Genomic DNA, 22,593 nt, shown 5'->3' with positions numbered 1-22,593 from the left:
GCGACGATACCGGCGGCGGAGAGGAGAGGTGAAACAGATGAAGTCATTGTTATCAGCCATATTTCACGAGAAGCTTTGTGGTTTCAAGCTTCATGGCTTGAAGCCTCTTTTCGAGATCCCGCGCAAGCCGAGACGAGCTGCAAGACTTTTAGAGCCAATGGCATGCTCATGAACGACTTTTTTCTCTCGCAAGGCTTGAGATGAAGAGTCATCTTGGAGGTATTGAGCCAGTCCAGATGCAGCTGGGCAAGCAGCATGTCAATCTTGGCTGGTGATGGTTTCTGACGTCACTGTAGCTTGTCGTTTCCTTGTTTTTGCGCCTTTTTCTCTTTTCCATGTGATGACTTGGGAGTTTTGTGAGTGTCATCGTGGAGACGATACTGGGGGAGCATATTCGGACACACACCCTACGCACATGGAGCATCAGCGAGCGTATGTACATACCTCGACCGGCAAATCCGAGACGCCCAGCTATAAAAACACCCCCGCGAACCGCCTCGTTCGCAGAAAGGATACTTGACAGGAGTTCGGCCCCTGCAGACAAGCGTCGTCGATCACCCTCTTGACACTACCATATGCCGTGCCAAGAATCAACCAAGAGCTGCAAAGTCCCACACTCTCGGAAGAATAAAAAGTGAAGGAGAAAATAAAAAAGGATAAAAAAGAAACTGCCTTGCTGCTAGTGAATTCCCCGGTCTGACGTTGGTCTTCCGTGTATTCCTCCCCCCCCCTCCCAAGCTCCAAAGTCCTGTAACGGGCGACTTCTCCGCCGTGATTGGCCGAGGGGCGATATCTTTAGACTGCGCCTCGACGTCATTGTCGACGGGGCGCCCCGAGAGAGGGAGCAGGCATAGTTTGATAGTCAAGATGGTATCCGGAATTGGCAGTGGCTCTATTGGATTGGATTGGCATTGTGCAATCTATTTGATTCTTGTCGCCTCAGCCGATGGTCCGCCTGTGACCTTGTTGCCTTTTTGGCTGCGCCTGGCGTTGCACGGGCGTCGGTTGAGGAACGCAATATATCTCGATGGCGGTGGCTTGTCGCTGGAATGCGCCTCGTGCGACCTGGAACAAGAGCCGTCAGCTCAGTAGAAGGCCGAAAGAACAATGAGCCGCTGGATAATTGCAGCAAGGGCGAAAAGGCGCATGTCACTGCGGCGGCGAATTACTCGTTGCGTGCTAGCATCAGCAGGAAAATACACTTTTCGGCCATTCCCCAAGCCAAGTCAAGTCCAAGTCCAAGGCCAAGTCCAAGGCCAAGTCCAAGTTTGAAGTCAAGGTTGGAGTCGCTTCCTGTCACATTGGCCGCCGTCAAGTGACTTATGCATTTATGCCCGCTAATGCAACAATGCACAAATCCCGCACAAGCCGCGTCATAAGGGCCCCACCCCTCCACAAGCCCGGCAAGGTACGAGCGACGTACCGCCTTGTACCTCGTATAACGACTTTGCAGCGAAATGTGCACGCAGCACAGCGCAAAAAACGAAAATTCAGCGCTACCCGGCTTCTCTACAGCGATCCCTGGCAGACGCACGCAAAAAGCGCCAAATTGCGGCCTCGAAGCGCGCGAATTGGACGAAAATCCAGTTCTCTCGCCATGATGAGAACAAACATTCCCCAGCTTTTTTTTTTTTTCCTATTAGGTACCTATTGTATAGTACCCTTCCCGCTCCTCTACTAAATCCTATTTTAAGCAAAGAAACTCAACTAGCCCCTCCGCCGATACGAAGGAATGCCACCCTCCTCGCAGCCACAGCTTCTGTTTTGGCGCCACTAAGTCTGTGATGGCTGTTTGGAGTGTGCAGAGTACGTTATGCAAGTGCGTATAAACGCCCGTCTGTGTGTGTGCACCCTTTAATGCGCCTCCGCCATGGCCTCTGTTTTTTTTTTTTTCTTGTCCTTTGCTGCTGGGGATGGATGACTGCATGACCTCCCCCGGATTTTCTGCGTGATATGGGTGACGAGATCGTCACACAGCGCTCTGTGTACTGTAAATGCCCGGATTGGGTAATTCGCGAGGTAACCACCAAAGGAAGAGCGTGCAAGCACCATGTAAGACGGGTGGGATGATTCACTCCGTCTCTTTTTCCATCCATACTGGCTTCATATTACGTGGACCCCAACAGCTGTACTGTACGAGTACTATACTCTGCCAGCTTGTTTACGTGCCCCAACCCAACCTGTGCCTCAGAATGTCGTCTTAGCGCCCTGCAACGATGCAGCTCCAGCACGGTCATGATCCATCGTCATCTGCAAAAGGTGGTGCTGCCAACCACCGACCTGCAGCCAGCCAGCAAGCCATTATTCCCATTTGTCTCATCTTGCGTGTCGTGCTCCTCTCTCACTTCCCTCTGTCTCTTCCCTCTCTCCCACTCTCTCTCTCTCTTTGCTCACCTTCTCCCCTTCTACCTCATGATTACCTACTTTATTAGGTACATACCAACGCACCGGAATACACGTCCATCTAGCTCAACAACATGGTGCCACGTCAAAAGCCTAATTCCAACTCTTTTTCCCTCCCAGCCGTACTCTATACCTACCACTCACCAGCTTCCGCATACAAGTACATCCTCGGAAAAACAAGCTGTATTCGTCCACCCCCAAAAACCTCATCCATTGGTCACGCAAAATGGCATCCCAGCCTTCTTCTCCTCCCTCTTCCCGCTCTCTCTCTCTGCCCATGTCACTTTTTTTTTTTTTTTTCCTTTCCTTTCCTGTTGCAGCAAGCCGTCTCTTGTTCACTCCCAAGTCTTTTCTCCACCTTCCCAACTCCTCCCATCCCCACAAAAAAAAAAAAGAACCAACCTCGCCTCCATCTAAAAAAGACAGGGAACAGGAAAAAAAAAAAAACCAAAACAAATATGTAAAAGCAACTCCACCAAGAAAAACAGCAAGGAAGAGGGAAAAAAAAACAAGCACAAAAAAAACGTAAAACGCCAAACGTGCCATGTACCATGTATACGCCCCTCAGCCATGAGGGCCAGCCAGCGGAGCCACCGGAACCCGCACAAGCTCCTGCTGTAACGTATACTTCCGTCGGTTTGTGCAATGTACTGCTGAACTGGGAAAAAAAAGCACCGCGGTTGGTAGCTCGGAGGTACATAGTACTCGGACTCCGTAGCTTCACCTGAACGGCAGCATGGAGGTATCCTCACTGGTACGCTTAAGACTGACCAGGGCCATTTTCTCTTAGTCAACAGAGCAAGACATGGCCGCAGAACTTGGCCTGCAGGTTGCTCGCGGAAGCTCGGATACAGCGGGTCTCAGCAGCTGTTGCTTCCTTCAAGTACAAGCAGAAGTAGAGGTACCGGGGTTGAGTACTTCTTGGTACAGCCTGAGGGTGTCTCGGTGACGGCCCGCGCTGTGGTAGGTACGAGTAAGCAGCTCAGCTCAGCTCCAATACTGCTGCTGTCAAAATCAAAGCCATCCATCGTACAGAAGGCATTGATTTCTATTACATTTCAAACACTTGGTAAATGACCAAATAGTACGTAAAACATCACTCTGGAAATCACAATACAAAATGCGTGCAAGTTGGTTTATAATCGTAAAAAAAGGTCGTCCGAAGACATTAGCATTAAAGCCAGTAAATCTGGTATATTTTGTGTATTACACCTCCCTCGAAAGGGCGCATGATCCAAAGCCAACAAAAGTCGTCTGGGGTCCAGCTCGTAGTTCATCACACCGTTATTCCTTTCCACCTCACCAGGTCGTTCCCGAAATCCGATATCCTCCAAACATCGCTACGTCTCCATTCTCGTCGTTGATTGTCAAACCCCTTACAGGGCAAAGGCGCAGAGAGCGGCGACCAGGGCAAGGCCGGGCAGGATGGTAGAGCTGCCGCTGGTAGGGGCGGTGGGAGCACCGGTGGTGGTCTTGTTGCCAGCGGGAGGGGGGACAACGCCAGTGCCGGTGCCAACAGGGCCAGCGGGAGTGGTCTGGGCGGGAGCAGAGCTGACGGGAGTAGAGCTGGGGGGAGCGCTGGCGACGGAGGAGCTCTGGGCAGCGGAGGTCTGAGCAGCAGAAGTCTGGGCAGCAGAGGTCTCCTTGGCAGAGGTGGTCTCCTTGGCGGGAGTGGTGTTGGCGGCAGAAGAGCCAGAGCCAGAGCCAGAGTTGGCGGCGCAGAGAGCCTGAGTGGCGGGCAGGACCTTGTCTATAGCACAATGGTTAGATCAAATCATTTCCTTTTCATCTCTCTCGGACCAGATTCAACATACTGATGGCAACGTCAGTGCCGCACTTCTGGATAACACAGCTGGTAGCCTGGGCCTGGACAACGTCGAAGTCCTTGCAGATGCAGACGTAGTCGGAGGTAGAGCACTTGGTGTTGGCAGTGACGGCGGCGTCGAGGCAGGGCAGAGCGCACGAGGGGATATCGGCGCGAGTCTGAGCCTGGGCCAGAGCGGCGAGGGCAAGGGCAACGAAAGAGTACTTCATCTTGTCGGTATTAAAGGGTTTGGGGGGTATTAGTTGTTTTTTTGTAAGTTTTTGGGTTTAGTGTTCAGGCAACGAATGTAGCTGGACTGTAAAGCGAGCGAGTGGATGGAGAAGAAGAAGAAGAAAAGAGAAAAAGGCTTCGGAGATGGAGGGAAGCCTCTTTATGTACGTTGTGGACGAGCATCCGTCTTTCTTCGTCTCCCGTCAACCTTGCTGAGCTTCCCTTCCCTTGCCTTAGCCTGCGTACAACCCGTCTGTGGCTCCTGGTCTCAGCTGGGGCCGCACGCCCCTCCCCTTCGATCGTCGGGCCGGGGGTGCAAAATGAAGGAGAAGGCTAGCACGGCCTAGCAGGGCCGAAAGGCGACAAGGCCCTCAAGGTTTAGCTTCTTAGCACTGCTCGTCCATGGGGACTTGGGGGAGTTGAGATGGAGTCAGTCGTGGAGTCGGGTTGGCAAGTACCGCATGGCCCAAGTACCCCGAGCAGTGACCGCGGCCCAAGTACCTGCCGTCGCCGTGGCGGTGCGCTGGCCCGCGTGGCTCGACGCAGCATCTACACGCCGCACAAGTACCGCATGCGCCGGCCTGGACAAAACATACACGCCCGTTGGCGTGTGCGCACTGCGGAGCGCGACTTTCTTCTCTGGGCAGCAGTGGCTGGTGGAGTCGGCGCTGTGCCACGGGCTGGTGCTGTTACAGGGGCTGCCAAGTGCCAGTGACTCGGTCGTTGGCCACTGCTGCTAGCGGCGTGTGGTCACTGCAACCTCTGCGCTACAGCGAGCAGGCAGACGTGTTAGTGAGGACTGGAGCGTGGCAATCCAACTTGCCAACCTCGTCCGGAAACAGGGGGGGCTGGCTGGGATTGGCTTGGGCCTAACCTCATCTGCTACACACGGCCGAGCCGGGCAACCCAGCGATCGACGGGCCTTGGCTTTGTATGGGGATGACTGCAGCAGGTTGCTCAGACAAGTGCTGCAACGGCGAGTATCAGGTACTGCGGGATGTGGTGAGTGCTGCCGGTCGATGCCAGGTTACTGCTACAGTGCTGTGCTATGCTTGTACATGTCTCATGCGAGTCCTGCTGCTGGTTGTTGTGCCGACTTTACGAACACTCCGCGGTTGGTGCAGGTGAGGTTACATGTCCACGCAAAACATGTGAATTCTCACATCGAGCCGCTGCCGCGGGTTGGCCAAGCAAAGAGTCTCTCCTCTCCAGTCCAGTCCAGCTAAATAAACGAGCAACGGGGATGCCGCACGATGACCCGACGGACCCCAGCAGAGCAGCCCAGCGCTCCCCATTGGCCTCGCGCCGGAAATTGCCAGTTGAGCAAATCGACAGAGGCCCAGCCTGGCCAGATCCAATTGTTCTTCTTCGTCTGGCCGCATCACTGCCATTGGCCCAGCCCCCAAAGCAATCCGCACCCTGCTGGCCTGCCTCCTCGACTTTTGCAGTCCGAGATCTGGGGTTTTCATGTGCAAATGTGGTTGGCCAGCTGCAACTGCGGCCGGTTTTGCCTCCGCATCGCGGGTGGTGTGTGTGAGTGGGCGGTCATATACAAGTACATGTAGTCACATCACTGTTGTAAAGCGCACGTAACCTTGCATTCGCGCTGTGGCTGGGGTTGCGACTCTATTTCGCGGCTATGTCATTGATGGCATCACATTGAACAGGTACTATTTTGTGACAATTGACCGCCGAGAGGCCAGTGCTGCTGCTGCTATTCTATTTGCTTTGCTGTACTGGCAAGACAATACACATCAAGAATCGCAACAGAGAATCAGCTACCAAGTACGGAGTACTGCTATGACCATCCATCTTCGGTCTAGGTCCGGCCGAACCGTTGGCCACAACCTGCTGCCAACAGGTGCTGCGGCGCTGTAATTCCTCCTTCCAAGGCGCCCCCTTCAGTGGCCTCAGCGCCCTCGACCGCCCTGTGGCAAACCGCTACAGCGACAGCCAGGCCTGTAACCCCCCCAGGCGGCCCACCAGCCATGTACAGGGCATGTACCTTATGCGCAGAATGCGGATCTCAACCCTCTTGGCCGATCCAAATCATTCATCTTTCCGTCAGCATCATGTCACCACAACGTCCGGAGATATGCTCGGCGGCGTCATCAGGCTACCAGCACAATACCTGCGCCGGGCTATGCCTGGTTGAGTCACCCCAGCCTGCGCTTTGCTCGATTCTGCAGGCACACACACTCGTCTTCAGCCTGTTTTCCTCGAATGGCGCGGGCTACGAACTGGCGGAGACAACTGATGCGCCCTCCTGGCTTGCCTGGGAATCAACTGCAGCGATCGTCGGACCTCATCTGCCCATTCCAAGCACAAGCACAAGCACAAGCCCGACTTTCCGCCAAGGTTCGAGAAGCTACTGTAGCTCAGGCAGAGGGAGCCAAGCAGCCTTCGAAACGAGGCGAACAATAGGCTCAACGGCTTGGAATGGGGTGGCGGCTCCACCAGACGGCGTGTTTGGCTCAGACACGACGGAAATGGGCAAAGGGGATTGGGGGACTTGTGTCGAGGAGTCTACATAGTATGACAAAAGGAAACCAAGTGAGAGGCAAAACCCTGATGCAGGAACAGGACTCGAAAGCGCGCATGAGCTGAGACCATCAGCAATAGTCTGCTAGCCCTGTTACTACTACCGCTACTCTCTACTACTCTCTACCCAGACCGTCGACAGTCCCGAAAGTTGGCCAAGCTCGCCGCCATTCCTCTTCCAAACCCACAGGCCGACCTCAACTGTCGCTTCGCCAAAAGCTCCTCTGGACAAGTCCCCGGCCAATCCTGGTCCTGGTTGCGACGACCTCGCTAAGTCGAGCAGAGCGAATCGGGCTCGAAAAGTCCGGGGAACGGGGAGGCAAAGGAGGGTCAGTGAGCGCTTGGGAGACAGGGCCTGAATCGCTCTTCCATCCATCGCTCTTCGACGCAATTTCCCCCGCAGCTTCACCCCCTGACGCCAGTTGCTTATCCCAGGCGCCTGATCCGATGGGATCTCCATATGGCCCACGGCCCATCGGCTAGTTTGCTCTAGCCCTGGCTTTTTGCAACTGGGCTGGCAGCCAATCTCCAACATGTCAATAATATGCGGGCCAGCATGCAGCGCCAACCAAGTTTTTTTGTCCTTCTCGTTGCTTCTGCTCGTCTCTCCCCTGGTCCGCCATGCTTCGCTCTCACACTCACACTTTGCACACACTCCCCCTCTCGCTCCGCTAGCCATGTTGGTACATACAGCTTCACCTTCTCGAGCGCGCCGTGCCGAGGCCAATAGCGGTGCGCATGTAAATCCTTTCACCATGTGATTTTGGGGGCAGAGCAGGAGTCGCTTTACAAAGCATGGCAACATGGCATTCTTCGTCGACTTTCCGATAATAGGGGCGGCACGACGCCACCAATCTCTACGCCGTTTGACGGTAGGCTCCAAGGGATGAGTCGGACACCGATCGCAATCTGATCAAAATTATGCTCTCCTACCGCGTGCATACAGACCCAGAACGAGAGATGATTTCATGCGGGCCCTGTCCAGCGAGTCCACTGCTACGAGTACATACAAGTAGTACTCGGTACATTCAGGTAGTCAGATCTCGTGGTACAGTACGGAGGACTTCCGTCGACGAGAATTGGCTCTCCTCCTTCTTAGACCTGCCACGGAGGAAAGCCCCAGTCTGGCATGAGGCCATGACACAGGGCCCAGTGGGTAGTAGTCGTCGTGACTTGCTTGAATCCTTGCTATGCCATGCCATCCATCGAATTGGCGAGTGCCGCAGATCAGAGAAAACAGCCGATGAGTGCTTGTTCTTGTCACTTTTTGCTTCAGAGATGCCGCCGTGCCCAACGCCCCTCTGTCTTGCCGAGATGCTACTCCGTTTAATGCCTCCCTGTCCGAACGAGTCTCAGTGTTGGCAAAGTCAGGCCACTCGCGTGCGGCCGGAGTCGGATAATACTCCGAATCAGCCAACTGACTCTTGACTCTAGATCCAGAGATGCATTCTTGGAAGCTGCAGGGTTGGTTTTTGTGGGCAAATCCACGGCGCGGCATCATTTCCGGAGCTTGTCCAAGCACTGAGCGATGGTATTACTCGTACGGAGTACGGTAGGTGGTATTGCTCGCTCTCACCAACAGCAATCTTACTGGGTACGAGAAGCAAAAGTGCTTCGCGCTACGACTACATGTTGGCTGGCGGCTTGAGCTTGCCCTCGTTTGGACCCGTTCTTGCAGGATCTGCATCATGAGCCATGAGGCACAAGATGCGATGCTACTCCCGCCATGGCAAATGCTCTTCACGTTGCTATTATTACTGCTAGCTCAAGGACATGATCGTCGAAATGCACTGCCGGCAACCATTACAGAGAACCATTTGACTCTCGGAGATTGAACATGCTTTACTTGATGCAGCCCGCTACTGTCACGGTTTCAATTGGACGCTACAAAAATTGGCCCGAGAAGCTATATCCTTGCCAGGCTGGTGGACACGGCACGGCCCCAATGCTCCTTGTGGACGAAAATTCAGTGTGGAGTGCACTAATTGTGCTGAGCCTCGTTTATAGTCTGTACGACTTGCACAAAGGCCGACATTACCATGTATTACATACAGTGGTCTACCTTGCAGGGGGATGGCTTCTGAGACGACCGTTCATCGTTGGTGTTGATGAAAGTAGATGGGATCGGAACCTTGAGCTGCATGGCTCAAACTCTATTATATTCTCTCCCTCTCTTTCTCTATGTTTTGAGGTGTCTAAGCTGACTGTCAGGAAACAAGGGAACTTAGATTCAGATCGTGTCCCTGTGCCGTTATTTCCCGCGGTTGTCCGTGCGAAGTCAGTCGACAAGCGGCATACGAGCAACAGCAATGGCTTTCAAGGTCGAAGCGCCCGGACGGGCACCATATGCAGGACGGCAGCGAAAATACGAGTCAAAACTCATCCTTCCAAGCAGACTACGCCCTTTCTGAGACGAGGGCAAATGAAGAGTACGAGTTGAACTTTTGCCTTGCCGAGGAACGTCTATTCGCGCGTGGAATCCATGCATTTTGCATGCGCGCCATGAGCATCTGTATCGCCCTTTCCCTCCCTTGAATCAGGGTCTTCACAGGGACTAAGCCCGGCGATGAACTGGCTGCGACTATAGTCACAATGTTCCCCCCCTTACAGATGAATGGCGCTGGTGAGCTGGTCGATCCCGTTTTCCCCTGGACGGACGACGCGGCTCGTCTTGCTCGACTCCATCATACTGCAGGTGGCGGGCAAGCCACAGCTGAGATATTACCATGGACGGCCGCCACCACAGTTTCCCTTGGTCATCTGCACCGAGTATTTGCTGCGACAACCGACCCTATTGGCAGGCTGTGTTGTCTCGAGAGCCGAGACAGTTGGTGTGCGTATGCCTCCCAAAGATGCCCTAACGCTTCAGCTGTCTCACCGATGGCTTCCATGACACGTCAAGGTGGTACAATCGGAGCGGAAGTGTCACTTTATCACCTTATTCCTCCGAGGCAGCGGCATGCTGTCTCAGTATGCGAAACACCTGGACCCATATGTAGCGTCTCTGACTCGACTCCCTTGATGTCTCGAACCAGGTCTTGGACGAACTCACGAGGATGAACCGGCACGCATTATTGGTCTGCGAGTGTTCATCTAATGTACGAGGTACTGTATCGGTAGCTATACGATGAGCCCTGGCGATGGCCCGAGGATTCTGTTTGCCCTTTTTTTTTCTCAGCTGTACATACGTAAATACGTAAGCACCATTGCTGCAGCGCTGAAACGCTATAGCCACACGCCCTTGGTGAATCCAAGGGTCTGGATTGGGATTGGGGGACGCAGTGCTATTTTTGTGGTGGCGAATGCGAGAAGGGGCTGGGACATGCGTCTGAGACATGGCATGGAGGATTTTAGTAGCGTTGGGAAAGGTGAGTGGCACGGGATAGGGATATGCAGAGCACAGAGTATATTTGTGCGATTGGTTAGTGGTGCGTGATGTGTGTTTGACGTTGGGACTGCCACGTAAGAGGTATATATGCATGTGCTTCGTATATGTAAGAGGTGTTGTCTTTATTCAGGATTCGTTGGGGGCTTTATGGTGAGTTACCTGGTGGCTGGGAATGATAAGATGGTGAGCCAATGGTGGTGATGGCTGGAGATGCGGCTAAGTGTGTTGTGCATTGGTCTGATGTATCGTTTGTAACTGATACTCGTGGGCTTGTACTCATCGTAGATTGGGCCTTTGATCTGGAGTAATACGTAGATGGCTGTTTCAGCTTGTCTTTATATCTGCGGGTGGTGTGTTGTATGGGACTTCATCTTGTCACATATAACATCGAGACCTAACTCAACAAACCTTTTCTAGATGACGGCTTGATCCAGAGTTGCAGTGGTTATATCTATTATTAGTATGAAAGAGTCAATAAAGCTGCAATAGCTAGTTTCAAGGTATTGTGTCCAAGTCTTCGTCTTACTCCCTAAGGTCTGTCAAGCCTCGACTCGCTGTTTGGCAAGTGGAACTGTTAGGTGATCAATAGATGCGTCGACAAGGTGTTGTCTGGAGTTTGTGGAATGTACGCGTTGGTATGCCTGAGAAGCTGTGACTGTTTGGAAGGCCTTGTTGCGCCAAAGGATCTCAAGGGTAGGTAGGTAGCGGTTTTGATCAACATGGCAAAGTCATAAGATTATGATATCGAATGTTGGGAGAATTAGAGTCAGATTGTTTCCCTGCTTTGCTTCTTCTGTAACCTCTTGAGTTGCTGGTATTGGGACGATAAGACAGATTTCCCACTAGATTCAAGGAAGTGAGTTTAATACGGAATAAACGAGTTGAGAACCCTAGAATGGAAAGCCAACATGCTCAAAAGTCCTTGGATATATCTAAATACAGTCCGAAGCTGAAGTCAGAATTTTGCACTGATATAACATATTGGCTACTATTTCTTATTTGTAGAGCATTCTCTTTCCGGTGGTATATAGGGTAGAAGTTGTGAGGAGAATTTGCTCTATGCAGTCTTGGCGTGCCTGGTCGCAGATTTTTGACCGCGCATTCATTTCATGCAGCTTTACGCTGACAGGTACCATGTTTCAGCAATTCTATTCAATTTCATCTACTAGATCTATCTATATCTGAATATGCAGGATCCATCTATCTTTACTGGATATATCCGCATCTGCGAATTGTACTAGTAGTAGTGATGAGACTACAGAGTATGTACGACTAGGATCCTTCGGCTCCTTCGGACTGTACTATTCTCCACGGTTTATATCGCTCATTTGCCCTCGTCATATGAATAATGCCACAGTGCGATGAATCTTGCAAAATATATACACAGCGCATGTTGAATTAAGCGACAAGATTGATTGCTTGCATTCCCCGATCGCTGCATCGTTTCGACCGATTCCCTATTTGCGATGCTACTAGACTTGATGCAGGCGATGGCGCAAGCATGACTCAGGCTTAGGACATCTAATCTGGTCGCTTATCGGATTGAAATGTGCAAGAGGATTCGCTTCCGCATCGTTCAGCTCTTACTTGGTAAATGTCCAATAAGCGGCAGGATCGTCATAAAGGCTGCCCTCCAGGGTCGCATTTAGGTGGATTTGAAGCAGCGCTGGCCCAATCCGCGGCCAGATCGGTGACAACAATCGCGGTTTAATATAGAGGAAATCGCGATGTAATACAAATCTGGCAAAGGTATCCGTATATTGTTGTTGGGTCAAGGAATAGCACAGAGGATGCCGAGCTAGGGCTTTCTTTTCCTAATGGGTTTCTCATCACCGGCGGTGTACGGATTAGATGCATAAGTCCGCAGTAAGTTGGTCGCAAAAGATCGTATATATAGGGTCTTGCATGCACAACCAGTCCACAACCAGTCCACAACCAGTCCAATCCCAGTCCGATCCGAGGCCCAGGAATGAGATCGAGATTACATTAAGCGCTATATAACAGTAAACATGTTAAAAAATCCGCATCTGTGTAACCACATCAGGTGCGGAGTCACAGCAGCGCCACGCCACAGTATGGATCACGGCGGGAATTCCCCCTCTTCACCGCAAGGGCTGTTCTGGAAGTGAGACATCTGCTTGCTGAGTGCCTTTTTTGTGCTCTCTTGACGAAGCCATGGCTCAACAATTGGAGCTGGAACACCTTGGCGATGCCCTCTTCCCTGCTGTGCCATCGTCGTGGCAGCTCACGGTGGGTCTGTCCATGATTGCCGGCGTTGTTTCCCACCATCTTGTGTTTCGGCCGGTGGAAATCGACAGCTACTTGTGGCGACTATTGTTCATCTACCTCTTCACGCTAGCTACTATTTTTGGAGGCTACATTCGAATCGGAGAGTACCGAGTTGTGGCGGCCTTGCTGCAGACCGTCCTAGTTGCAACTGCATACAATGTTGGAGTTTTGACTAGTATCTTTGTGTATAGAGCATTCTTTCATCCTCTGCGGGAGTTTCCCGGGCCCTTCTGGGCAAGGATCTCTCGGTTTTATGCCATGGGAAAGATGATTCAGAGCCGAAAGGGTTACGAAGATATACAAAAGCTCCATCAAAAGTACGGAGACATTGTGCGAGTCGGTGGGTGACACGACATACCTGTGGTGAAACAAAGTGCCTATACTAAACAACAAATGAAATCAAAGGGCCGCGCGAATTGTCCATTAACCGTCCCTCTGCCATCCGCTCTCTTTACGGAGCCCACTCGCAAACATCGAGACCGCCATGGTATTCGCAGACGTCGAGACACCCATCCAAGTCCTCGTTGATCAACACGCGGGACTCAGCAGCACACAAACTACGGAAGAAGATTTGGGAAAAGGCCCTTGGGTCATCTCGAGGTACGAAGGCGGACAACTCATTTCCTTCTGAATATCTTACAAGCCGTTTGATGAATATGCTGACAGATTTTGAAAAGCATTGGATGTATATGAGTCGCGAGTGCAGGCAAAAGTAGACCTTTTACTGTCCAAAATCGAAGAGGCAAATGGCAACCCAATCGATATGACAAAGTACTTTATGTACTTTAGCTTTGATGTCATGGCAGATGTTGGTAAGTGACCAAAAGAGCAATCCGAGCATTGTGGTCCATGTCTTTCAGTAAACTAAGAGATTTCTCGCAGGGTTTTCCAAAAACTTTAACATGCTCGAGTCGACAAGTATTCACCCAGCTATCAAAGGCGTTCATGACACCATGTGGTTCATCGGGCTCTTGACCACCATACCGTGGATGCTGTACATGGTCGGCTCGACACCGGGTTTGAATAGTCTCAGTCGATTCTCTATCTGGTGCCATGAGCAGCTCAACGAGAAGCGAAAGGTGAGTCCCTACCTTCGTCCCTACTAGACTTTGTGCCGTGATAACCAGCTGATTGTATGTTTAGATCCTGGCTAGTGAGAAGGAAAAGGAACCGCAGGATGTCATGTCGTGGCTGCTAAACGCCATGGACAAGGGGGACCCCGCGGCACCTCCTTCGGAACGTGCCGTTCAAGAAGATTCTCGTCTTCTGATTATAGCTGGAAGGTATGTACTGGTGATCTTCTTATCACCCACATAGGATTGAAACATGCTGATTTTATCTCTCAATAGCGATACGACGGCTGGAGTATTGGCAAATGCGTGAGTCTCCTCTAAAATTCCTCGGAGTCCGTGACCTTCCATCGCGACTAACATTTGGATTTTGCAAGGTTCCATCTCTTGTTAACGAACCCCCATACCTACGAGCATCTTCAAGCCGAACTTCAGAAACAGTTCCCAGGAGGAATCAGCGACTGGACATATGAAAAGGCAAAGGCAATTCCTTATCTCGACTGGATCGTCTACGAGACGCTGCGATTGAGGCCCACAGCCGCAGCAGGAATGCCCCGAGCCCTGCCCTCACAAGGCCTCATGATTGACGGCGAATTCATCCCCGGCGGAACAATCGCCTCGATTCCCCCCTATACGTTACAGCGAGATGCGCGATATTGGGCAGAGCCGCTTGCTTTTCGGCCGGAGAGGTGGGAGGACTGTTCGATGGATAGCGTTCCCTGGATTGCGTTTAATCGGGGGACATGGTCGTGTCCTGGGAAGGGTCTTGTGATGATGGAGCTGAGGATGGTGCTTAGCCGTGTACTTTTGCAGTATGATGTTACTCTGCCTCCGGGGATGGGTGGAGATACGTTTGAGAGGGATACTATTGATAATGTTTCGATGGTGGTGCCTGCATTGTATCTTACATTTACTCCTAGGTAAAAATGTGATTGATTGGCCTTCCAAGTGGGCTTATGAGGATATGGAGAAGCAGAGATAACTTTGCAGTGTAGAAGCTACATGTAGTTGATTTGTCCTACAAGTCCCTCGAGAATTGTGATTATACTGCTGTTATTTGTTTACAGTCATTGATAGAGGAGAAAATTGCATCAACGCGCTTTTTGCAGTTAGTTAGCAAAATGAATAGAACCTCTATTGCATTAACATCTATCTAACAGTTAGCTTTCATATATGCAGTCGAATAACGCCAGAGCGTTATCATTTATCTCCAATTATTTTACCATTTCATTATTGATGGGCCGAGCTAGATGGTATTCTAGTGCCTGTATATGTTCTTCTATGAAGCACTTTTATATAGACACTAGGAAGCATTAAATAACTCAGCCTTCTGCGGATAAACCTAGAGCTACTACATAGATGTGTATACCTTAGGACCAATATCCATACTAATAGCCGGGTAACAATTCGTCAAAATTGACCATACGAAGGCCAGTGGACTGATAAGAATTGTTGGCTATCCGCATCCAGTAGTTGCCTATTAGCACCCCCTTCAAGAAGAACCCTGATTAAACCATGTTGTTTTGATGCAACCGCGTAAGATAGTGGTGTTCGTCCATATACGTCAACCCTGTTGATGTTGGCACCTCTCTGAAGAAGGGATCGGATGTAAGGTCCATAATCCATATTACTTCGCTTAGGAGATCCTCTGGTGATAGACTTATGGAGAGCATGGTCAACTGCAGGGGGGAATGGTTTACCACCATAATCAAACCCTGCAACGATAAGAGAGCCTCTATGACGAAGGAGTTCCAAAATACCACTCTCCCCTCCTAGAACCGCATAGAAGAGTGACGTCCAGCCATGAATATCAGCTGCTTCGATATCAGCACCGTGATCTAGGAGAAATTCAGTAGCTTTGAAATACCCACGCTCGGTGGCATATGACAGCTGCGTCCGTCCATTTGTATCCATCGCTTCGATAGGAGCTCCTCGATCCAATAATAATTGAACAACCTCTGAGTGTCCCCTCTCTACAGCTAGTAAAAGTGGCGTGCAGCCATTTTCATCTCTTGAATCAATAATCATGGTGCCTCGATCTAGAAGAATCTGAACCAGGTCTAGGTGTCCCCCTTTCATGACCATGATTTGCAGTTGTGCGGCGTCGTAGTCATCTTTTGCCCCAGTGATAGCCCCCCCACATAAAAGAGCTCGAATAAAGGCCATATTTTTATTAAACACAGCGTAATGAAGTGGTGTATGATTTCGATTGGATATTGCCTCAACATTGGCTCCATGACCTAACAAAAGCTTGGTAGTAGTCAGATCTCGATTCTTCACAGCTATTAGAAGTGGTGTATCTCCTATTTTAGAAGTTGTCTCAGTATTGGCTCCGCGATCTAACAAAAGCTTGATAGTATCCTGATCTCGATTTCTCACGACCATTAGAAGTGGTGTATCTCCTGTGTCAGAAGTTGTCTCAATATTGGCTCCGCGATCTAACAAAAGCTTGATAGTATCCCGATCTCGATTTCTCACGGCCATTAGAAGTGGTGTATCTCCTGTTTTAGAAGTTGTCTCAATATTGGCTGCGTGATCCAACAGCAGCCGCACAGCTTCTAGATTTTTGTATCTCACAGCAGTTGAAAGAGGTGCGTCGAAGTTGCCCTCTGGTTCAACGTTGGCACCGTGCTTGAAAAGCAGCTGGATCATATTCAAATTCCTTTTTTCCACAGCTACTGAAAGTGGTGTCCTATCATGTTCTCTTGCCTCAATATGGATGCCTGAGTCAAGGAATAATTGAACAGCTTGCACATCCCCCTTTTTCAAGGCTGAGAAAAATAGGGTCGTGGCCATCTTATTTTCGGATATGGGAGTCGCTCCGTTTTCGAGTAATAATTTGACGATGGCCTCTCGTCTGTAGGACATGGCATAGAACAACGGTGTACCACCAATATCATCCGTTAAATTGACTTGAGCTCCAGCCTTAAGAAGTGCCTTGACAACAGCCACGTTTCTGTTCCAAATAGCGTACACTAGCGGTGTACGGCCTGACTCATCCATAGAGTTGATTTCAACGTTATTTCCAAATAACAGTCCAGTGATCTTTCTATACCACCTGCGGTGGCCTCGGGCTAACAATCTGACAACAGCATCAAAGCCATTTCCCGCAGCCCATGAGAGTGCCGAGCGCCCATACGTTAGATCTCGAGCTCTGAGTTCAATATTATCAGTCATTGTTGATATTATCATCTGCACTGCCTCATACAGTCCAAAATAAGATACTATCATGAGGGTTGTGAGTTGCTCAGGGAAAGGTGTAGATGTTTTCTCCCAAAATGTCCTGAGCCAAGCGTCGCAATTTGGACCGGTATCGCATATCCTCAATATCGACTGCATCATTGATTTTCTAACTTCGATTTGAGATGCTCGGATATGTGTGGCCCAATAGTTAGCAGAATAGTCCCAAAGAATACGAGTCTCATCATACCTAGAGAGCTCGGACAAAGGCTTGTTATCCTGATGCTCCAAGATAAGGTAGCAAACGCAAATTTTTGCCAATACATTGTGAGACTCCTGCGGCATCAAACGGTGTTTCCATTGTAGATCCTGAGTAATGGAATTGGTTGATTGCGACTCGGCATTGCGAACTAGGAATTCTCTTGCGGTTTGGTGGAGAAGATAAACCTTGGAGTTGATAATGGTTACAAAGAGTCCACAACTATCTCTTATATTCTCACGCAAACGGTTTTCCGCTTGAATATCGATTTCATCGTAAGACTGGTGGTAGCTCTGGATCGCCAATGCAAAACCTAGTTCTGCCAATGTCAGGGCTCGTTCAGCTGCCATGACAATGTGCAAAATCTTCTCGGACTTTTTAAAATCAGAGCTTCTAGATAAAATCCTGTTGTACGCTTCATCGACCGTCCTTGGAATATGAGTAGTAGCTCGGAGTATTCCTGTCCTATCAATGTTTATATCACTCTCAACCAGATCGAGAATGAGGTAAACCCAAAGATATGTCCTATTAGGCACCCGTAAAAGCTCTTGTAATAACGTTCGTCGCTCTTTTTGTCCAAGTTGTAATCGCTCGGCAATATCTTGTACCCTGGCCTTAATATATGTATCAATCTCTGCGGAGATCTTTTTCAATTCTTCTTCACTCTCCCCGCTTAGATGTATTATAGGCAGATTGGGGATTTGTAGAGGTTGGAAACCTTGCCGAATTTTGCCAAATGGCCGGCTTGTAACGAGAAACTTCAAGTTCAAGGTTAAGCGGCTGTCAGCACCATATAACTTGCATAGTTCTTTGGCAAGTCGAGATCGTCCATGATCCTCGCATTCGTCAATCGCGTCTAGAACGCAAATTATCTCTCCGGCACGCACATCTTGGGCGGTGGAAAGAAGGATGTGCCACAGTTCACTGAATGAAGCCAGGAACCGCTCCCCTCCAGCTTCAAATTGATTCGTAATGGACTCCGAGAGCAAAGCAGGATTCTGCTGGAACAGCTGATACAAGATACAGCAAAGAGCACTGACAATGCTTTTCTGGTCCTCAAAATCGTCCTTGAAGAAAAAATAGCACACCGTCCTCGATGTCTCGCTTAAAAGGATATGGTCGACGAGATATTTGACCAGAACTGACTTGCCACATCCTGGGTCAGCAGATACCCAAAGTAGTCTTGAAAAAGTGCTCTTCTTCCAGTCTAGAAACAGCTGGTGCTGCGTAAACCATTCGCAAGTTCCAGCTACCCGATCTGGGTTTCGTTCCTTGCGATCTCGATAAGGCGAGGTATAGAGTCTTTTCATTATCTCCAACTGTCTCGTGTCAAGTTGTGTTGTGTTTTGATACCCAGGGGGGCCATTTCCTAAATTCTGAGGGAAAATCGAGGGCATTGGCAGCGCTGTAACAGAAATATTAGAACGGGAGTATATCAGATTCGACCCAAGAATAGTACTTACTAGTATCCCAATGTTTCAAGAAGGCTTTTGCAGTTGCTGCTGCTGTAGCCGCTGCATAAGATTGCCATATTTTATTCTTATGGCTATCCGCATAGTCACAAACACCTTTGATGACAAGAGCGGCAGGAAATGTCTCCCACACTCCTGCACCCTCCATTTCGAATGCGATCACTTTATCGCGAGCAACAAGTTTATCTCGATCTTTTCCAGATCTCATGACGGTATCTCCGGTAGCCACAAGCCCAAAATGGATAGCAGGTGGAGATTCATTTGATGTTTGTGCCAACCTTGAGCGAGGTCTTAGGTCCAGCTCTGTACATCCAAGCTCCTCACAACTTGCTTCGATGGCTGAAGAACATAAATCATCTTCATCGAGGTTGGCACATATCGCACATTCTGCCGGCGGACGGTGCCTGTGGAGATACTTCGGCTTGAATAACTGGTCGTTCATTGGCCCCGGATATGGTATCGTAAGATCAGGTTGCTGACGCAATAGTCGAAGATTATCCAACATTTGTTTCTGCAACTGAGATTGGCCTTGAGTAGTTTTCAACTTGGCCAGAATCGCGCAAACTTCAGGTCTAGGCCTTGGCAGGTTATCTCTAGGCGTATCCTTTCGCGCAAATGTATTAGGCAATCGCCTCCCGAGATCGTATTGAACCAGCCCTTCACTGATGACGACGTCGCCAAGGAGGAGTTCAGATGGCCCAAAAGGTGCGCCACCACAGATGCCGACGACCAGAGCCAGTTGGATCCCAGGAAAACTAGTACGAAGATGTGCAGCGGCGGTTGCAGCAGCAACCTTTCCCATGTTTGGCATGTGTACCAGAACAACATTGTGAGACCCAAGCGCACCCATAGAGTAGGCGTTTGTGTCTGATTGTTCTTTACCATATTTTTCACCGTCATATCTGGCATCAAATAATGCGCTGACGAAGCTTGCCTCTAGCGGCAGGGCGCATATAAGTGCGATATTGAATTCAAGTCGACTTCTCGGCGGTGTGCGATTGTTTGACATTGGTCTCGCCCACATGTAATTGAAGAATCTTGATCCACAATGCTGATAGAGTGTTGATATTTGTGATGAAAAGTAGCAGTCTATTGTGGAGCGCGTCTAGATAATTGGGTTTGAGTTGGGTATCAAGGAGATTTCGGGGAAGAGGCTCTCAAGATAGCACAGCCTTTCTGCCTTGTGCTCTCTTCCAATCAGGCATAGGTGGGGGCTACAGGAAGCAACAGGTAACATTATGTCCAACCATGAAGTCATCACGATATGATAGGTTGCACGAACTCCTTCAATGCCCACTTTTCCGATGCAGCCTCAATCAATTTGCTTATATACGTATTCATAAGCCGGCCTGCGAGGCAGGAGAGGGCGAGGTAGAAACGATGTCTGCTCTTAGTTATCCTTGTTGTTCAGTGGGTAGTAACTTGGCACGATATCATCAATTATTAGGAGCTATAAGGGTAAGAACTAGAACAATTCTGGGCTATTGGAGAACTCTCTATATTTCCATCTAATGAATCAGTCTTCAAGCGTTTTTGTAAATTTCTATAGCTTCAGCGCAGATAGCTGCCGCGTGCTTTGACAGTTTCTCGTAGTCTACTTTGTGTTTCTTATTAATCATTCCAGCCTTTAACTCAGCAATAATGTTGTCACGAAGCTTCTTCTCAATCTGCCGCATTGAAATGATTGCTTTACATTTCACCTCTTATCAGCATCCGACGCAAGGTTGAACAGCGCAACAAGACACTGAAACACTAACCATTAGGCAAACTGTTCAGACCAATATCCGTCCTAGCAGCTAAATCGTTCAACTTGGTTATCACGTCAGAAAGCGTCTTCTCTAGCTCTTTCGCGCCGTCGCCAAGCTTGGAGCGGTTGCCGGTGAGAGTAGAAAAGAAAGAGCTCCGCGCTCGCGAAATCTCGAAGAGAATGGATCTGCTCTCATTGAAGTCGGCCTTGATCTGCGCGAGAATGTCCACGGCACCAATGGACTCTGTAGATCCGCTCACATGAATTGGAGAAAACTTGCTCCGTGCAGGCATTGAAAGTAGCAATGGAGGAATATTGGCCGAATGCGCAAAGGTTGTAAAATTGGAGGATACACGTATTTGGTCAACTGTAAAATTGAATACTAAGACTAAATGCTGCCTGCTTCATAGTTGAAGTACTGGCTACAGGTACTTAACGCTGGATTTGAATGGTTGTACACGATTATTCGGCTTAGCCGCTGACATTGTGTGATGGATTGTGATTGGGCTCAAGTCGGGCACCCTTGCATACAGGTCGCATAGCCTCGTTTCAAATGTGGCTGAGCCTGGCAATTGACTATGCATTGCCGCTTGATCGGATGGTGTTGTGGACTTGGTATAAATAGTCCAAAAGAGTGAAGATTAGCCTATTCGTCATTCCGTAGTTGATAACAAGTTTTAAATACCATTTCTTCATTTGTATGTCTGTTTCTGTAATCATTTCTAGAAGTATTGCTGAGTCTATTTTAACATATTCGCACAAATGGAAATGGCGACTCTTAAAACTGACGGGATGATTACCGGCGATATGAAGTTTGAGCAGCGGCTGTTCCAGTATACGTTTAGTACAGGAGCCGAAGAGCCTCACTTTATCATGTTTAGAGGTCTACAAAGACTCAACATTATCCGGTTACAAATTGAACTCGCGCAAATAAAGAGGATTGCCTCAGAAACTAAGCAGTTGCCAAGAGACAAAAGTGAAGAACTAACTAAGCTTCTTCACGACTATAGTAAGAGAATATGCAGCCGCACTTTGTATCAGTAATCGAACAAAGACTAAAATATACGGTAGCCAACGTTATTCGTGACTATGAACATCTCAACAAACTAATCCCCGTCACCGGATCTCAGGCCCGAAACCAGCGGCTCGACATCGAGCAAGCTTTTGCCGAAGTCGGAAACCTATCCGAAGACCCAGGAACTTACCGTCGACTGCCGGACACGTCAATGCTAGCCAGCGACCCACTCCGCGATATCCTCAGGGCTGTTCTGCCAAAGTCTCTAACGTACACCAAGCGAGAGATACAGCGGCGGACACCAGAGTTTCTGGAGGGCCAACCGCCTACGGAGGTTTCTGCCTTTGTAGACAAGTTGGCACGGTTTATTGTTGCGATTATTGGTGGTGCGGCGCTTGTGGTGCCGATGCTGATTATGAGATTGCCGGAGGTAACATTAACAAAGAGCTTGGTTACGGTGTCGGTGGCGGTGTTGCTCTTTGCTTTGGTGCTGTCGAGTTTGTTGAGGGCGAATAACATGGAGACGATGGTGTCTACGGCTACGTATGCGGCGGTTTTGGTAGTCTTCGTGGGAACAACTTCATAACTATGATTAGATTTATATAGTATCTGTATAGTATACCTGTTTGTTTTGTTTAAGTAGTTGATGACTCGATAGTATTAGTATCAAGTGTAGTAACCAGCTAGAAGGCAGTTAGAAGTTTTCTTGCCTCTTCCACACCAACCATCTCCACCACCAACACTCTTAGTTCCCGCCAAAGTGCCACAAACCAAGTTTCTTCGCCATCTGCTAAATATAATTACTCCGATGAATCCCCTTTAATTCTCCATTTCCCAGATGAACATGCCCAATAACCTCTGCACTATGCTTATTACGCAGAGCCCCCACTAAGCCTACCCTGGATCAATCCCCATTTTTCGGCCCAGAAACAAACAGACGTCATCTGCTAGCGATTCATGCAAAGTGGGCAGGTGGGGAAGGAGGGGTTCACTCAGAGGGGTCACGGATGGACTTGCCTGCGCAGGGCCAAAAGCCTCAGTGCGGCAAGAGTTGCCATTCTTTGGCAAATGGCCTCACCGTTGCTTCTGTTTTTGTTTGTATTCGCTGCGTATGATAATTGGTGATTCCATGACTAGTAATGGCAGGCAGCTTTAATAATTTCTGGATGGCGAATTTGATGAATCTGCATTAAT

At 49.5% G+C, this 22,593-nt stretch overlaps 7 protein-coding genes across 7 annotated transcripts; 2 read left to right on the top strand and 5 right to left on the bottom strand.

The window, feature by feature from the left end:
* Nucleotides 1-3,525: 3,525 nt before the first annotated feature.
* TRIVIDRAFT_92810 (uncharacterized protein) lies at nt 3,526-4,509 on the bottom strand (the record flags this gene model as incomplete). Its single annotated transcript, XM_014098418.1, has 3 exons — nt 3,526-3,886; nt 3,929-4,153; nt 4,218-4,509. 3 exons carry the CDS (start codon nt 4,435-4,437, stop codon nt 3,780-3,782), a joined length of 552 nt encoding a protein of 183 aa, XP_013953893.1.
* Nucleotides 4,510-6,806: 2,297 nt separating this feature from the next.
* Nucleotides 6,807-7,658, bottom strand: TRIVIDRAFT_67936 (uncharacterized protein; the record flags this gene model as incomplete). Its single annotated transcript, XM_014098248.1, has 2 exons — nt 6,807-7,041; nt 7,168-7,658. The coding sequence occupies 2 exons, from the start codon at nt 7,656-7,658 to the stop codon at nt 6,807-6,809; spliced, it is 726 nt and encodes a 241-aa protein (XP_013953723.1).
* Nucleotides 7,659-12,629: 4,971 nt separating this feature from the next.
* Nucleotides 12,630-14,650, top strand: TRIVIDRAFT_46635 (uncharacterized protein; the record flags this gene model as incomplete). The annotated part of the gene is made up of 7 exons (XM_014098247.1): nt 12,630-12,996; nt 13,062-13,256; nt 13,334-13,468; nt 13,539-13,735; nt 13,800-13,939; nt 14,006-14,035; nt 14,104-14,650. The coding sequence occupies 7 exons, from the start codon at nt 12,630-12,632 to the stop codon at nt 14,648-14,650; spliced, it is 1,611 nt and encodes a 536-aa protein (XP_013953722.1).
* Nucleotides 14,651-15,589: 939 nt separating this feature from the next.
* Nucleotides 15,590-18,514, bottom strand: TRIVIDRAFT_132672 (uncharacterized protein; the record flags this gene model as incomplete). Its single annotated transcript, XM_014098246.1, has 1 exon — nt 15,590-18,514. A coding segment is annotated over one exon (2,925 nt), but the record flags the coding sequence as incomplete, so codon positions are not given.
* Nucleotides 18,515-18,584: 70 nt separating this feature from the next.
* TRIVIDRAFT_46543 (uncharacterized protein) lies at nt 18,585-19,646 on the bottom strand (the record flags this gene model as incomplete). The annotated part of the gene is made up of 1 exon (XM_014098245.1): nt 18,585-19,646. The coding sequence occupies one exon, from the start codon at nt 19,644-19,646 to the stop codon at nt 18,585-18,587; it is 1,062 nt and encodes a 353-aa protein (XP_013953720.1).
* Nucleotides 19,647-20,160: 514 nt separating this feature from the next.
* Nucleotides 20,161-20,677, bottom strand: TRIVIDRAFT_224749 (uncharacterized protein; the record flags this gene model as incomplete). The annotated part of the gene is made up of 2 exons (XM_014098244.1): nt 20,161-20,324; nt 20,395-20,677. 2 exons carry the CDS (start codon nt 20,675-20,677, stop codon nt 20,161-20,163), a joined length of 447 nt encoding a protein of 148 aa, XP_013953719.1.
* A 514-nt stretch (nt 20,678-21,191) lies between these two features.
* TRIVIDRAFT_193440 (uncharacterized protein) lies at nt 21,192-21,985 on the top strand (the record flags this gene model as incomplete). The annotated part of the gene is made up of 2 exons (XM_014098243.1): nt 21,192-21,393; nt 21,456-21,985. The coding sequence occupies 2 exons, from the start codon at nt 21,192-21,194 to the stop codon at nt 21,983-21,985; spliced, it is 732 nt and encodes a 243-aa protein (XP_013953718.1).
* Nucleotides 21,986-22,593: the final 608 nt, after the last annotated feature.

The sequence above is a fragment of the Trichoderma virens genome, assembly GCF_000170995.1.
Source record: "Trichoderma virens Gv29-8 chromosome Unknown TRIVIscaffold_83, whole genome shotgun sequence".
Taxonomy (NCBI): domain Eukaryota; kingdom Fungi; phylum Ascomycota; class Sordariomycetes; order Hypocreales; family Hypocreaceae; genus Trichoderma; species Trichoderma virens.
Note: the sequence above shows the minus strand (reverse complement) of the source record. Positions and strands in the feature narration are given on the sequence as shown.